General features: G+C 38.1%; 1 protein-coding gene across 1 annotated transcript in view; it reads right to left on the reverse strand.

The window, feature by feature from the left end:
• Positions 1–18,034, reverse strand: part of DNAH6 (dynein axonemal heavy chain 6) — a 349,864-nt gene that overhangs the window by 51,678 nt on the left and 280,152 nt on the right. Inside the window, exons 64-66 of the mRNA XM_004388248.1 lie at positions 16,758–16,948; positions 5,507–5,667; positions 719–807 (exon numbers count right to left, since the gene is read on the reverse strand). Coding sequence (XP_004388305.1) covers positions 719–807; positions 5,507–5,667; positions 16,758–16,948 — 441 coding nt within the window. The remainder of the gene's footprint in view (positions 1–718; positions 808–5,506; positions 5,668–16,757; positions 16,949–18,034) is intronic.

The following is an 18,034-nucleotide window of genomic DNA, read 5'->3' on the forward strand; positions in this document are numbered from 1 at the left end:
AGATTTGCATTATTTCTGAATAACACACATAGACTGAAGTCACTGAGCAGAATGCCCCTGGCATGTTTGAGCCTGCTCTGTATTTCGCTCAGCCACTGGCCTAGGAGAATAGGACCTGGCCAGGCCCTCAGACCTACAGGGAATGAACCATCTGCACAAGGACCTTAGACACTTTCATTTGGTGCCCATTTCTCTCAACATGGGCCAGAAAACATGCTCAGACCTTTTCCATTGGATTTTCTAGTCATCCCAACATACGGCATTGTCCTACTCTTTGCAGGGAGGGAAGAGGCACCCCTTTGTTCCTGGGTGATCATTCATATGCAGAGGCTTCCTATGTATTGGAACTTCCTGCTCTGAAATCCAGCAGCCATATCACCTGTGCTTCCCTACCTCTCAAGTGCTGAAATAGTCCCCTAACAGTGGAGGGGGGGAGGTTTTCCATTCTCATCACTTGGCACCCTTGACATTTTCTTGTAAAGTGCAAGAGGGGGACGAGTTGAATGACCAACAGGACTAGGGCATACGAGGACGAGCAGTGGCTTAGGGAACGGTTTCCGTGCTTGCTGTATAGGGTGAAAGGATGTTGACTTCCATCTTCCCACCCCGGCCGCCCAGACCTAAACATGGCCCTGCATGGGGCCTGAGCCCGCTGGTCCCACTTGGTGAACACTCTGAGGTCAATTATCTGACGTTGTTCAAACCAGGCGTACATTACCTTGACAGAATTTTGAAGAACGGTAACAGGAAATGTGTTACTAGGCATGGAACTTAAAAAAAGTCGAAAAGTGTCCTTTATAACAATATCTGTTTAAAACAAAGACAAAACAACAAAACAAGAAACTGCTTAATTCTTAGTAACATTTTTCTATAAGAAATAATTGTTATAGGGTAGGAAAAATGCTGTAAACTCTGCTTTAGTTCTTAGCTTAGCTAGTTTAAGTATGTGGTAAGTTGTTCTAAAGTGGGGATGGGGAGGTCTTTCTAGAAACTTCACATCAGAGGGCCTGGCAGTCTAGAAGCTGGCACATTTGGGTAAAGAAATTAGGAGTATGTTAATTTTCAATACTTGGTAAGATGTTAAAAGTTTTCCCTTTAAAATGGGAAAACTCTTCAAATAAAAAGATGATAGTTATTGCTGGTGCATTTATACTTTTTTATTTTCCCGTTAAATTTAAGGCAGATTGCATGAATATGGTCACAAAGCTTTCTCCCCTCTCCAGAGAAGCTGTAAAGGGAATGAGGTAGCAGGGATACAGCAAGACCTCTCACACAGCAATAAGAAGATAAGTCAATATGATTTTTTTTCTGAGCTGTGGACAGAGAACCTAAAAAAGAACAAGCTCCACTCTAGGTTCAAAAGGCCAAAGCGAAGTTGGGAATCTCATTGTTCCCATCACAGGAAGATACAAGCATCATCAAAGCATGATTTTCTTAGCATTGGGGTTTTGTGTGTGTATGTGACACTAATTACATTCACCATATTGTGCAACCATCACCACTATCCGTTTCCAAATTTTTCATCACCCTTAACAGAAACTCTGTATCCCTTAATCAATAACTACCCCTTTTCGCCTCACCCTGACCCCTGATAACCATTAATAAACTCTGGTCTCTATGCATTTGCCTATTCTAGATATTTCATAAGGAGCCCTGGTAGTGCAGTGGTTAAGTGCTTGGCTGCTAACCGAAAGGATAGAGGTCTGAACCTATTAGCCAGCCACTCTGCAGGAGAAAAGACATGGCCATCTGTTCCTGTAAAGATTACAGCCTAGGAAACCTTATGGGGCAGTTCTACTCTGTCCTAGAATGTTGCTATGAGTCAGAATCTACTCGATGGCAATTTGTCTTCTGTTTTACCAAGCAGGTCCTTCTCCAGGGACTGGTCCCCCCTGCTAACATGTCCAAAGTACATGAGACAAAGTCTTACCATCCTCCCTTCTGAGGAGCATTCTGGCTGTACTTTGAAGACAGATTTGTTCGTTCTTCTGGCAGTCCATGGTATATTCAATATTCTTCACCAGCACCATAATTCAAAGGCATCAATTCTTCTTCCATCTTCCTTATTCATTGTCCAGTTTTCATATGCATATGAGGCAATTTAAAATACTGTGGCTTGGGTCAGGCACACCTTAGTCCTCAAAGTAGACATCTTTGCTTTTCAACACTTTAAAGAGGTCTTTTGCAGCAGATTTGCCCAATGCAGCGCATCGTTTGATTTCTTGACTGCTGCTTCCATGGGCGTTGACTATGTATCCATGTAAAATGAAATCCTTGACAACTTCAGTATTTTCTCCATTTATCAGGATTCTGCTTATTGGTCCAGTTGTGAGGACTTTTTGTTTCTTTATGTTGACGTGTAATCCATACTGAAGGTTGTACTCTTTGATCTTCATCAGTAAGTGCTTCAAGTCCTCTTCACCCTCAGCAAGCAAGGTTGTGTCATCTGCATATCGCAGGTTGTTAATGAGTCTTCTTCCGGTCCTGATGGCACATTCTCCTTCATATAATCCAGCTTCTTGGATTATTTGTTCAGTACATAGATTGAGTAAGTATGGTGAAAGGATACATCCCTGACACACATCTTTTCTAATTTTAAACCACATAATATCCCCTTGTTCTGTTCGAATGACTGCCTCTTGGTCTATGTACAGGTTCCACATGAGCACATTTAAGTGTTCTGGAATTCATATTCTTCACAACATTATCCATAATTTATTATGATCCATGTAGTCGAATGCCTTTGCATAGGCAATAAGACACAGGTAAACATCTTTCTGGTATTCTCTGCTTTCAGCCAAGATCCATCTGATATCAGCAATGATATCCCTCATTCCATGTCCTCTTCTGAATCCTGCTTGAATTTCTGGCAGTTCCCTGTTGAGGTACTGTGGCAAATGCTTTTGAATTATCTTCAGCAAAATTGTACTTGAGTGGGATATAAATGATATTGTTCAATAATTTGCACATTCTGTTGGATCACCTTTCTTTGAAATGGGTGCAAATATAGATCTCTTCCAGTCATCTGGCCAGGTAGCTGGCTCCCTCCCTAGGGCCTTTGCACTAGCTATTCCCTCTGCCTGGAATGCTCTTCCCTCAGATTCTCTCACTCCCTTCAAGGCTTGCTCAAAGGTCATCTTCTCAAAGAGGTCCACCCAGACCTTTTAAAATTGCTACCAGCTCTTACTCCCTACCCCATCCCATCCCATCCCAACTTTTCTGATCCTCCTTACCTGACTCTCCTTTTAATTTTTTCAAATCACCTAGCACATTCAATCATACCATAGGAGTTATTCATTATCTGTCTCCTCCACAAGAATGTAAGCTTCATGAGGGCAGGGATCTTTGCTTTGTTCACTGACTTGCTCTATGCACCTAGAATGCTATAAGGTACATAGTAGGTTCTCAAATGTTTATTGAATGAGTACAGATCAAAAGCTGAATTTATTCTTCTTGGTCTGGTAGTATAAATTTGTGAGCCACATTAAATAGCCAGAATTAAGTTAGTTTCAGTAAAATTCTTGAGCAACATTAAAGTTGCTTATATGGTAAAAAAACAAACAAACAAACAAAAAAACTGCTAGTCATAGGAGTCAAATAGCTACCAAAGTCTTAGCGCTAATGATTTCATTAACCAAAAAACCAAAGAATGAAAAAGGCCAAATTTGGAGAAGCATTTTTTTCATACTTTTTCTTTTATAATTTCAAAAGTATCAAGAGTGTTAACTTTCATGGACATCACAGAATTTTAGAGTTCGAAGGGAATCTTAGAAATCTTCTTAGTATGAGATGTTTAGTGACTATTTATCCAGTCATTTTATAGCTGGAGAAACTGAAGCCCAGAGAGAAGATGTGATGGACACAGTTAGGAAGTGGTGGAGGCAGAACTCAACAAAGGTCTTAGAACTTCAAGTCTTGAGTTCTTTTTTCATTTTTCTTTCTTTACCTTTCTCTTTTAAGTTTATTTACCTGAATGTATTTTGTATTATTCTGGCTCAAGTTAAAATCAGAACTCAAATGGTTACGTTATAAACGATTACAGCAAGGGCCAAAAGAGGATTTTTCTACCCACTTAAGAGTTAGTGAGGCACAAGCACTTAAAATCCACCAATTGAACTTGGATCGGCTTGCATAGCCAGTCAAATCTACCTGAAGAACTGGCAAACGTCTTGGTTAACATAAAGTTGAATGATGGCTCATATTCTGGAGGTTCACATAGTACTGCTGTAGTAAACTGCTTTTTAGATGTCTTCTCTAGTGTTTTTTCTTAATTATAATCCTAATTTTCAGAGACCCCTGAACAGAAGCAAGAAGCAACAAGTTACCAGCTGCCGTTGAATCAATTCCGACTCATGGTGAGTCCATGTGTGTCCGAGTAGAACTGTTTTTCATAGGGTTTTCAGTGGCTGATTTTTCAGAAGCAGATCACCAGGCCTTTCTGTTGAGGTGCAGGATGGCCAATCTGTTAAGGGAGAAGCTCTCCACCTTAATTGTTGTTGTTAGGTGCCGTTGAGTTGATTTTCAACTCATAGAGACCCCATGTGACAGAGCAGAACCGCCCCACAAGGTTTCCTAGGCTGTAATATTTACAGGAGCAGGTTACCAGGTCTTCTTCCCATGGAGAAGCTGGCAGGTTCAAACTGCCAACCTTTCAGTTAGCAGCTGAGCACTTAACTTGTGCCACCAGGGCTCTTTCTCCACCTGAATAGGTAGCAGTAAGGTCACTTGTAAGGTTGTCTGCATAGTTCTCACCTTCCCAGAATGGTTTCTATAGTCAGGGCACAAAAGGTGCCCCAAGTGAAAGGGCCCTGGGTATCCCAGACAATGGCTCTCCCCCATGACCTCTTGGCAGTGTGGTGGGGGGAGATCCTCCGTAGTTTGTTACCAATAATGCAGTTCCTAAGGTTTTGATTATTTTTGTACTAACATTTTTTAGATGAGTAGATTCTAACTTCACTTTTTCTCTCTTGTACTTTCTTGAGTAGGAAAGAAAGTGGTGCTATTATAGCTAGTGCCAGCCATTGCAAATAATGCAGGGCACACCCTGGGGTGTGTGTGGTTATGAGGCACTTGTGAAAGCTAGTTGTGTGGGTTACACATGGTAAAAAGCGGTAAAACACTGCTCTAGGGAATTGGTGGTAATTTGAACTTTGTTGCTTAATGTCTCTTATTCTGCAGGGAAAGATTTAATTTCCTTTCTTTGTCCTTCCTTTCTTTTTATCAGGTTATCATGCCTATAGGTAATATATTTTGAATTCAAATGGCCTCCCACAGAAGGCAACATGAAACAGAAACGATACAGTAGATTATATCCTTAGCTTGGATTCTGAGGACTTTTATTTGAACCCTGGTTGTGTAACTTAACTAAACCTCTCTAGGTCTCAAATTTTTCCTCTAATATGGGGAAACAAGGCCTACAACAAAGAATTGTTACAAGGGTTAGATTCAGTAACCAAATTCTACATAAAAATGGTATTATTATGCAAATGCTAGGTGCTCAACATACTTGGATCTGTGAAGGTTTTAATTAGCTCTTCCATTGCCAGCATCCAAGAAACAGCAAGATGGCAGTTTTGCAAAAATACCCAGTTTCCTGTTTTCATTGCATCCTTGATCATCTTCTCAGCAATGGGTCCTTGTCCTTGCCCCAGTGAAATTGACTGCACCCTGAATTAAACAACAACCAAAGATTATTTTATGCTATTTGTAAGCAATCGAAGTATTAAGAAATGTAAATATAGCAGTCTCTTGTCTAAAATACGCAGACATTTCTAATGTTCATTCTGATAGCTCATTCTCATGCGTATGAAGAGTCATACCATTGGAATAATGCTCATATTCTAATGAAAATATTTTTCTCATTTTCTTGTTTTTTAAAAAAAACATTTTTATTATAACACAAATCTTGAAAAGTGCAAAACAAAACAAATGTACAGCTGTATGCATTATCACAAATGAACATCTGTGGTTGAGAAGGGAACTTTGTCGGCATCCCAGAGACACCTACCATATGTCCTCCCCCCCATTATTTCCCCTTCTTCTTTCCAAAAGGTAACCATTATCCTGACTTAACACTATAGATTAGTTTTACATTTTTAAAAAAAAGTTGAAGCCTAACATAAGTACAGAAAAAGTGCACAAATCATCTGCAAACAGCATAATGGATTCTCCTAAAGTGAATGTACACATGTACCACCACCCCTGTCAAGAAGTAAACATTGCCAGCACCCTCCCAATCACTGTCCGCCCTCATCCCTTAATACAACTATTTTGAATTATAACATCATAAATTAATTTTGCTTGTTTTTGTATTTTATATAAATGGAATCAGTATGTATTCTTTTGTATTTGACCTATTTCAATCAACATTGTTTTTGAGATTCATTCATATATTGCATGACATTTAGTTCAGTCATTTTCATTGTTGTATAATATTACACCAGCTGATTATACCACAATTTATTCAGCATTCTGCTTTTGATGGACATTTAGCGTGTCAAAGAGGGAAACTGATAGGAGGTATTTTGCTTTGATTTGGGGTTTCCTAACTTAGGAAGCCAAATACTCACTTTAAAGAAATCTCTGACTAAAATTAATCTGCCAGAGGCTTTTCTTCCACTCAGAGTTGCAAATCCTTTCTTTCCTGTTTGAAACCAGGTTTACTAAATTTGAATTTGAAAAGATACGGCTGTGTGGAGGAGCAGAGACCATCTTGTAAACTGATATCCAGTGATCTCAGTAAAAGAAGGCAGGCAGGGTTCAATCAATCATGTTAAGATCAGCCAATGGGTGATTTTCTATATTCCTCCCTCCTCTTTTCTTTATAAGCCCCATTGTACTTAGCTTTTTCGAGCCATTTGCCTTTTTTGGAATTAAAGTGGTCTCCCTTTATGCATATAGAATAATTGCTCAGAATAAACCTTATGTTCAAATTTCGTTGAGTTTTGTTTATTTCTAACGGGTATTTCTGGTGTTTGGTTATTACATACAATGAGGCAATAAACTTCTTGTACATGTCTTTTGGTACACATATGCAATTCATTTTGCTGAGTTTATTACTAGGAGTGGAACTGCTAGGTGACAGTTAACTTTTGAAGATAATATTAAACTGTTTTCTAAAGTGATGGTACCATTCCACACTTCCATCAGCAGTAGAGGAGAGTTCTTGTTTCTCCACTTCCTTGCTAATACTTAGTGGATAAATAGTGGTATCACACAGAGATTTTAAATTATTTTCTCTATTAATGAGGATGAGCACCTTCACACAGGCTAATCTATTGGCCATTTGGCCATTCCCTTTTGTGTAATTTGCTCTCCCACCTTTTTTTCTATTGGGTTGTCTGTCTCATTGATGTCTAAGAGTTCTTTAGTTGGAGATAAGCCCTTTGTTAGTTACGTTTACTACAGATATTTTCTCCCACTCTTCCAGTTGCCTTTTTTTTTTTTTAACTCTCTTGTCTTTAATGAACAGGAATTCTAAATTTTAAGATACTTCAGTCCAATATATCAATCTCTTTATGATTATACTTTCTGTGTCTGATTTAAGAAAGCTTTCCACATCCAATGTCAGGATGATATTCTCTTATTTATTTACTTAACTATCTATCTATTTATTTTACCTTCTGTGTTTAGAACTACAATCTATCCAGAATCAGTTTATGTGTATGGCGTGAGGTATGGGTCAAGTTTAATTTTTTCTATACCCAGCTGACTCAGGACGATTTACTGAAAAGACTGTTTTTCTTTTTCATGGCTCAGGAGTACCATCTCTGTCATAAATAGTGTCCATATATACATGCATCTGTATCTAAACTATTCTGTTTCATTCGTCTATTTATCTAGCCTTGCACTGTCCAAATGACTGTAGTTTTATAGTAAGTTTAAGTAAGTCTTAATATCTGGTAGAAGAAGCCCTCCCACATTGTTTTTCTTCTTCTAAATTGTCTTGGTTTTTTCTTTTTTTTGAATTGAGATAATATTCACATAACATAAAAATTCACTATTTTAACCATTTTAAAGTGTACAATTCAGTGGCTTCCAGTACATTCACCATGTTGTGCAACCATCACCTCTATCTAGTTCCAGAACATTGTCATCACCACAAAACAAAAAAACCCATACACATTAAACACACACTCCCCATTCCCTCTCTCTCTCCCCAGTCCCTGGCAATCACTAATCTGCTTTCTGTCTCTAGATTTCTTAGTATTTCACATAAATGGAATCATACAATATGTGACCTTTTGTGTCTGGCTTCTTTAACTTAGCATAATGTTTCCAGGGTTCATCTGTGTTATGGCATGCGTCAGTACTTCATTTGTTTTTATGGCCAAATAATATTTCATTGTGTGGATTTACCACGTTTTATCCATTTATCTGTTGATAGACATTTGGGTTATTTTTTCACCTTTTGGCTATTGAATAATGTTGCTATGAACATTCATGTTTGAGTTTTGTTTGAACACTTGTTTTCAATTCTTTTTGGGTATATACCCAGAAATGAACTTGCTGGGTCGTATGGAACCATAAAGCTGTTTCCACAGGGGCTGCACCATTTTACACTGCTACCAACAGTGCATGAGGATTCCAATTTCTCCACAACCTCATCAACACTTATCTATTTATTTTATTATACCAGTTCTAGTGGGTGTGAATTGGTACCTCATTGTGGTTTTGATTTGTATGAGTAGGAATCAACTCGATGGCAACGGGTTTTGTATTTTTTTATTTTTAATAACTAATAACATTGAGCATCTTTTCATTTGCTTGTTAGCTATTTATATATCTTCTGTGGAGAAAAGTCTATAGAAAGTACTTTGCTCATTTTTAAATTGAGCTATCTTTTTGTTGTTGAGTTGTAATAGTTCTTTAAATATTTTAGATAATAAATTCTTATCAGATATATAACTTGGAATTATCATCTCCCATTCTGTGGGCTGTCTTTTCATTTTCTAGATAATGTCTTTGATGCACAAAAGTTCTAAATTTTGATGAAGTCCATCTGATTTGTTTATTTCTTTTGTTGCCTGTGCTTTTGGAGTCATATATGAGAACACACTGAAAAATCTAAGGTCATTAAGAATTTACTTCCATGTATAGTTACAGCTCTTATATTTAGGGCTACCACCATTTTGAATTAATTTTTCTGTATGGTTTGAGATACCAAAATTCATACTTTTACATATGGCTATCCAATTGTCCCAGCACTATTTGTAGAAAAGACTACTTTTTCCCAGTTGAATGGTCTTGGCACCCTTGTTGGAAATCAACTGATCCAGATGTATGGCTTTATTTCTCAACTTTCAGTTCCATTCCATTGACCTATATGTCTGTCCTTATGCCAGTACCCCACCACTCATCTGTCAACTGGTCATACTGTGGTGGCTTGCGTGTTGCTGTGATGCTGGAAGTTATGCCACCAGTATTTCAAATACCAGCAGGGTCACCCATGGTGGACAGTTTTCAGTGGAGCTTCCAGACTAAGACAGACTAGGAAGAAAAGATCTGGCAGTCTACTTCTGAAAAAATTGGCCAGTGAAAACCTTATGAGTAGCAGCCAACATTATCTGATATAGTGCTGGGAAATGAGTCCCTCAAGTTGGAAGGCACTCAAAATATAACTGGGGAAGAGCCGCCTCCTCAAAGTAGAGTTGACCTTAATGATGTGGATGGAGTGATGCTTTCAGGACCTTCACTTGCTGATATGGCATGACTCAAAATGAGAAGAAACAGCTGCAAACATCCATTAATAATTGGAACATGGAATGTATAAAGTATGAATCTAGGAAAATTGGAAGTCATCAAAAATGAAATGGAACGTATAAAGATCGATATCCTAGGCATTAGTGAGCTGAAATGGACTAGTATTGGCCATTTTGAATCAGAGAAACATATGATCTACTACACTGGGAATGACAACTTGAAGAGGAATGGTGTTTCATTCATTGTCAAAAAGAACATTTCAAGATCTATCCTGAAGTACAATGCTGTCAGTGATAGGATAATATCCATATGCCTACAAGGAAAACCAGTTAACACAACTATTCAGATTTACACATCAACCACTAAGACCAAAGATGAAGAAATTGAAGATTTTTACCAACATCTGCAACCTGAAATTGATCAAACATGCAATCAAGATGCATTGATAATTACTGGTGATTGGAATGTGAAAACTGAAAACAAGAAGGATCAGTAGTTGGAAAATATGGCCTTGGTGATAGAAACAATGCCAGAGATAGAATTTTGCAAGACCAACGATTTCTTCTTTGCAAATACCCTTTTTCAACTACATAAATGGTGACTATACAAGTGGACCTCACTGAATGGAATACACAGGAATCAAATTGACTACATCTGTGGAAAGAGATGATGGAGAAGCTCAATATCATCAGTCAGAATAAGGCCAGGGGCCAGAACAGACCATCAATTGCTTATGTGCAAGTTGAAGCTGAAGAAAATTAAAACAAGTCCATGGGAGCTAAAATATGACCTTGAGTATATCCCACCTGAATTTAGAGACCATCTCAAGAACAGATTTGACGCATTGAACACAAATGACTGAAGACCAGATGAGTTGTGGGATGACATCAAGAATATCATACATGAAGAAAGCAAAAGGTCATTAAAAAGACAGGAAAGAAAGAAAAGACCAAAATGGATGTCAGAAGAGATTCTGAAACTTGCTATTGAATGTAGAGCTGCTAAAGCAAATGACAGAAATGTTGAAGTAAAAGAGCTGAACAGAAGATTTCAAAGGGTGGTTCAAGAAGACAAAGTAAAGTATTTTAATGAAAAGACCTGGAGTTGGAAAACCAAAAGGAAGAACAAGCTCGGCATTTCTCAAACTGAAAGAACTGAAGAAAAAGTTCAAGACTCAAGTTGAGGGATTCCATGAGGTAAATACTGAATGACATAGGAAGCACCAAAAGAAGAGGGAAGGAATACACCGTCACTGTACCAATAAAAACTGGTCTACCTTCAACCATTTCAGGAGGTATCTTATGATCAGGAACTGACAGTAGAGAAGGAAGAGGTCCAAGCTGCACTGAAGGCATTGGTGAAAAACAAGGCTCCAGGAATTGATGGAATATCACTTGAGATGTTTCAACAAATGGATGCAGCTTTGGGGGTGCTCACTTGTCTATGCCAAGAAATTTCGGAGACAGTTACCTGGCCAACTGACTGGAAAAGAGCCATATTTGTGCCTATTCCAAAGAAAGGTGATCTAATAGAATGTGGAAATTATTGAACATCATCACAGTATCATATGCAAGTAAAGTTTTGCTGAAGATAATTCAAAGGTGGTTGCAGCAGTTACATCGACAGGGAACTGCCAGAAATTCAAGTCGGATTCAGGAGAGGAAATGGAATGAGGATGTCGTTACTGATGTGAGATGGAGCTTGGCTGAAAGCAGAGAATACCAGAAAGATATTCACCTGTGTTTTATTGACTACGCAAAGGCATTCGACTGTCAGGATTGTAACAAATTATGGATAACATTGTGAAGAACGGAAATTCCAGAACACTTAATTGTGCTCACGAGGAAACTGCACATAGACCAAGAAGCAGCTGTTTGTACAAAACAAGGGATATTGTGTGGTTTAAAATCAGGAAAGGTGTGCATCAGAGTTGTATACTTTCACTACATTTACTCAATCTATATGCTGAGCAAATAATCTGAGAAGCTGGACTATACGAAGAAGAGGGTGGCATCAGGATTGGAGGAAAACTCATTAACAACCTGTGATATGCAGATGACACAACCTTGCTTGCTGAAAGTGAAGAGGACTTGAAGCACTTACTGATGAAGATCAAATATTACAGCCTTCAGTATGGATTACACCTCAACATAAAGAAAACAAAAATCCTCACAACTGGACCAATAAGCAGCATCATGATCAACGCAGAGAAGACTGAAGTTGTCAAGGATTTCATTTTACTTGGATCCACAATCAATGTCCGTGGAAGTAGCAGTCAAGAAATCAAAAACGTGTTGCACTGGGCAAATCTACTGCAAAAGACCTCTTTAAAGTGTTAAAAAAGGAAAGATATCACTTTGAGGACTAAGTTGCGCCTGACTCAAGCCATGGTATTTTCAATCGCTTCATATGCATGCAAAAGCTGGACAATGAAATAAGGAAGATTGAAGAAGAATTGATGTCTTTGAATTATGCTGTTGGCGAAGAATATTGAATATACCATGGACTTCCAGAAGAACGAACAAATCTGTCTTGGAAGAAGTATAGCCAGAATGCTCCTTAGAAGTGAGGATGGCAAGACTTCATCTCCCATGTTTTGGACCAGTCCCTGGAGAAGGACATGATGCTTGGTCAAGTAGAGGGTCAACAAAAGAGAGGAAGACCCTCAGTGAGATGGATTGACATAGTGGCTGCAACAGTAGGCTCAAATGTAGCAACAATTGTGAAGATGGTGCAGGACCAGGCAGTGTTTTGTTCTGCTGTACACAGGAACCGACTTTACAGCATCTAACAAAAACAACATGCCAGTTCCACATATCTTGATTACTGTAGCCTTGTAGTAAGTTTTGAAATCGAGAAAGGTGAATCTTCCAACTTCGTTCTTTTTTCTTTAAGGTGGTTTTGCTGTTTGGCGTTCTTTGCATTTCCATATGAATTTTAGTATCAGCTTGTCAATGTTTGAAAAAATACACCTGAGGTTTTGATAGGGATTTCGTTGAATCTAGAGATCACTCTGGGCAGTGTTGCCATTTAACATTATTGAGTCTACAAATTCATGAACAAAGGATGTCTTTCATATTATTTAAGTTGTTAGTTTCTTTCAGCAATGTTTTGTAGTATTAAGTATACAAGTCTTGCAACTCCTAGGTTAAATTTATTAAGTATTTTATTCTTTTTGATGCCATTGTAAATGGAATTGTTTTCTTAATTTCATTTTCAGATTGCTCATTGCTGATGTATAGAAGTACAACTGATTTTTGTTTCTTGACCTTCTATACTGCAACTCTTGGATATTCTTCACTATTTTATTAGTTCTCCAAGCTTTCAAACATATGTCTTTTTTTTCTACTTTGTTCAAGTTTTCTAGTTGTTTTCTTATTGGAAGGATTGGTTTGAGTTCTTAGTCTACCATTACTGGAATCAGAAGTCCTTAAGTAAGTATGAAAAAACCAAAACCAAACTTGTTGCCATTGAGTAGATTCCAATTCATAGCGACCCTATAGGACAGAGTAGAACTGCCCCATAGGGTTTCTCCAAGGAGTGGCTGGTAGCGTCAAACTGCTGACCTTTTGGTTAGCAGCCATAGCTCTTAACCACTGTGCTACAGGGCTGCAAATAAGCATAAATTACCTCTAATTACCTCATTACTACACCCGACCAGTTTTTGATACGTAATATTGTTTTTGTCATTTATTTCTACTTCTGAGAAAATTTCTATTATGATATCTCTTTAACAGATGAATCATTCAGAAATGTATTAAAATTAACGATTATGATTGAATTCTAATTTATTTTGTTGTGGTCAGAGAATGTGCTGTGTCTTATTTTTGAAATGTGTTGTCTTTCTTTGTGATCCAGTTAGCACATGGTTAATTCTTTCCAATGTTCCATGTGTACTTGAAGATCTTGCATTTGTTCTGTTTGTTGGATGTAGAAATGAGCTTATTTATTTCATTGTCTGAATACTTATATCCTTACCAATTTAGCAACTTTGTGTGCTTTATAATAGATTATATTAGAGATGTGTTAAAATTTTCCATATTAATGTTGATTTATCAATTTCCTCTTGTATTAATTACTCCAGTTTTTGCTTCATACATTTCAAACTTTGTTGTTAGTTGTATGCACTTTCACAATTGGTGTCTCTTCTGTGTGGCTTGTTTTGTATATTATGTAGTTTCCCTCTTTCTCCCTAATAATGCTTTTTGTTTCAAACTCTATTTTGTGATATGCATTGGAACCATTACTAGCTTTCTTTTGGTTAGTATTTGCATGGCGTATCTTTCACATCTCTTTATTTTCTACTTTCCTGTGTGGCTTTTGTGTTGTATGTGCATTTTCTAAGCAGCATGCAGTTGAATGTAAAATTTAAAATCCAATCTAATCAACTTTATCTTTTTATAGTAAGTTATATATTTATACTTATTTAGGTATATTTGGATTAATTTCTGCATTTTGATTTTTCTTCTTCTTTCTGACTTACTATTGTATTGAAATATTGCACCATATATTCTTTTGCCACTCTGTTGATTTAGAAGCTACAGATCATATATTATTTAAATTGTTTTCCCTTAAAATTTCAACATATCTATTTGACCACTAAATTTCTTTAGGGAATCTAGAGGTATTCTATATTTCTTTTTTCCTCCTGAACACATCAGGAACTTAGCACCCATTAACTACTTATTAACATCCCTCCTTACTCTCTTGTTATCTTGAATTCTACCTTTACCTAATAAATATTATAAAATATTTAAGACTATGGTGCAATAAATTAGTTAATATGGCCCTTCTAGCCATGGTCTTTGTGACTCACACAGAGTGACTGAGTGGAACTATACAAATAAGATATATGGAACTTGTGATGGTTGCGGTTATGTGTCAACTTGGTTGGGCCATGATTCCCACTATTGTACGGTTGTTCTCCATTTTGTGATTTGATGTAACTATCCTAATTATCGTCCATTTTATGTGTTGTGAATCCTAACCTCTGTATGTTAGTTAGACAGGATTAGCATAGGGTGTATCTTGAGTTAATCTCTTGGGATATAAAAGAGATATAAACAAAGCTGATCAGGGAGAAAGAAGCAAGCAGAGATGGGGGAAGAGAGATGCCAACCCAATGAAGACTGCCCAGGAGCAGAAGCTCAAAGAGACAAAGACCTTCCCCCAGAGCCAACAGAGAAAGAAAGCCTTCCCCTAGAGCCGGCACCCTGAATTCGGACTTCTAGCCTCCTAAACTGTGAGAAGATAAATTTCTGTTTGTAAAGCCACCCATTTGTGGCATTTCTGTTATAGCAGCACTAGATAACTAAGACTGTCATCTATATTAATATACATCCAAAAACCCACTGCCGCAGAGTAGATTCCAACTACCAGTGACCTTATAGGACAGAGTAGAACTGCCCCCATAGGATTTCCGAGGCTGTAAATCTTTACAGAAGCAGACTGCCACATCTTTCTCCTGGTGAGCAGCTAGTGGGTTTGCACCGCCAATCTTTTGGTTAGCATCCAAGTGCTTTAAACACTGCACCACCAGGGCTCCTTATTGATATATATAGTTCCAGTTTATTCATTTACATAGCTATAGTATATAGGATTCAATTTTATGAATATACCATAATTTATATACTCATTCTTCTAGGTGGACATTTAGGTTGTTTCCAACTTTTTTTGTTGTTATTATTATAAAGAAAGTTCCTACAAATGTTCTTTTACATGGTTCCTGGTAAACATGTGACTGATTTTTTTTGTGGGGTGTAAATTCAGTGAATTATTGAGTCATAGAGAACGCCATCTTAGACTTCAGTAGATACTGCCAAATTGCCCTTCACAGTGATTTTTATCATTTTTTCACTCCCATCTGCAATGAGTGTCTCCATAACTATATTTTTGCCAGCATTTTGCCAAATTGATGAGTGTGATATGACATCTCATCATAGTTGTAATTTGTTTTTCCTAATTACTAGAGAGGTTGGATAACTTTTCATATGTTTTTCAGGCATTTGGAGCCCTGGTGGCACAGTAGTTAATAGCTCACCTGCTAACCAAAACGTAGGCAGTTTGAATTCACCAGCTGCTCCTTGGAAACCCTATGGTGCAGTTCAACTCTGTCCTACAGGGTCACTATGAGTCAGAATCAACTTGACAGCAGTAGCTTTGGTTTGGTAATCAGGCATTTAGGTTTCCTCTTCTGAGAATTTCTTGTTCATATTTTTGTCTTTATTCCTTTTTGGTTGTTTACTTTTTCTTATTGATTCACAGAAGTGCTTAATAATTCTGGATAGTGATTCTTTTTTTGGGACTTCAGAACCAAAGTCAAATGCCTAGGGCCACAAACTCCAAGTGAACAGATGAAATCCAAATGGAATCCCCAGTCCAGGGACCAGGCCAGACCAGCCACTCTGCTCAGGGAGCCATCAGAACTGGAGAGCACCTTGTGGATCTGAGAACCCTCTCTCCCCTGCCACTCTGTGGGCTCATGCACCTTCCTACCGGACTCCATCTTGGAGAGGATTGAGGAAGAAGTGGAAGTCAGGAAGATTGAGCTTTTATGAAAAGAAACCAAATCACCTTACACTGAAGTAGACATTTAAATCAGAAGAAAATATAATAATGTAAATGGGCAAGTTTAAACTTCCCTCTCCCCCTTATTATCCAGCAGAGTGGAGGCTCATGAGGAAGATGAAATTAATAATAGAACATAAAGAGTTATTCCTTTCTTTCACATTTGAGTGTAGGGAGTAAACTGCAGTCCTTTTACAGTTGCATTAAAGTCATGTCTTAAATACCAAATAAGGTTTGATCACTTTGCCATTAGATTATCACAATTTAACATCTTAAGCAACCTCCCTTTTTCTTAAAAAATTTACATCTGCTTGTATGATTTTTAGACCCCATTTTAACATAGATATGTAAATATTAAAATGTCTGAACTTATTTACTAAGGCATATCTGAAAGTTAACAATTCACCCTCAACAAGGGAACGAACAAAGGCAAATTTTAACAAGGAAACATTCAGAGTGATTATTAAAACTGCACAACATGACCTTACCGTTCTGAATACCCGCTTTCTCGGGCAAACCTCTGAAATGCGCCCATGGGATCTGAGCCTGTGCTTAAGATGAATATCAGGGGAGTGTTGTAGGACATGTCTTGATACAGAGTTGCCAAGTCCACAGGTGGTGTCTCTATAAACCGTTTTCCAAGATTTTCTATTACAAAGTCTGTAAGAGCAAAAACTACCTGGAAGTTCAAAAGATAAACATTGAAAAAACAATATGTTAGGTGAGGATTCTTCATAATTTCGTTCTAATTCTCTCCCCATAACACTTCAGAGGGCGGTGTCCAGTACTTCTGCATTCACTCTGCCTTGGTCAGGTGCATCTTTTCCTATTGACATAATTTTGTGGATTTGCAAACCTAATATCTGCTGACAACTATAGTTCTCAAGACTTCACAGAGCAAGATGAACCACTAGATGAAAAAAAAGTCCCTCATCATTCCATCTATCTGCAAACCTGCCATCTTCCCACCCTCACTCCTGTCCCTCCCTCTTACCTTCTCATGGGTTTTACTTTCAGTGCCCCCATTGTCTCTTTCTGCATTATTAATCCTCTATCCTGATCTCCCCATCATCATACAATTAGGCTCTACTATCTCCCATCCCTAGAAAAAAAAGCAAAACAAAACAAAAAAAAAAACTGAACCTTCTCTTCAGTGCAGCCCCCTCACAGCTGTTATTTCATTTCTTTGCTCCCCTTCATAAGCTAATTTGACTCCAAATATTGTCTCCCTATGTCATCTCTCATTCACCCATTGGCCTCTTCTAACTTTTCTTGGGAACCAGTCTCAGGCCTGATGATCATGACCATGCCTGGCCATTACCTACACTGATGTGTTTCCTTCACTGACCCCATCCTAGCCTCCTACCCTATCCTGCTCTTGCAGGCCATGTCAGTGTTTAACTGCAGATCTGCCCCTATATGGAGTCTTTGTGTGAGGTGTCCATTCCTCAAAGTATTTTACTTCAATGTGCCAGAAAGTATCATGGTAAATACACACACCTACGATGTCTACAGTGTGAACGGCTCCCCCAAGTGTTGTATACTGCACATCTCACACAACTGTAAGCAGTAGCCCTGATTTAACCTTAGCTCTCTACTTGATACTATTACATGTCAACACTACCCTGTCTAAACAAGTCTTACCAGTTTTTTTGAGGGGAGGGAAAGGTGTCTCAACCCGGACCAGGACCATGGCTTTGGATCCCACGCTTCTATGGTCAACCTGGGGAAAGATGCTACCATGTTTGCCCACCTAAGTGAGGGT

This window comes from Trichechus manatus, unplaced genomic scaffold, assembly GCF_000243295.1.
Source record: "Trichechus manatus latirostris isolate Lorelei unplaced genomic scaffold, TriManLat1.0 scaffold00208, whole genome shotgun sequence".
NCBI classification, from domain to species: Eukaryota; Metazoa; Chordata; class Mammalia; order Sirenia; family Trichechidae; genus Trichechus; species Trichechus manatus.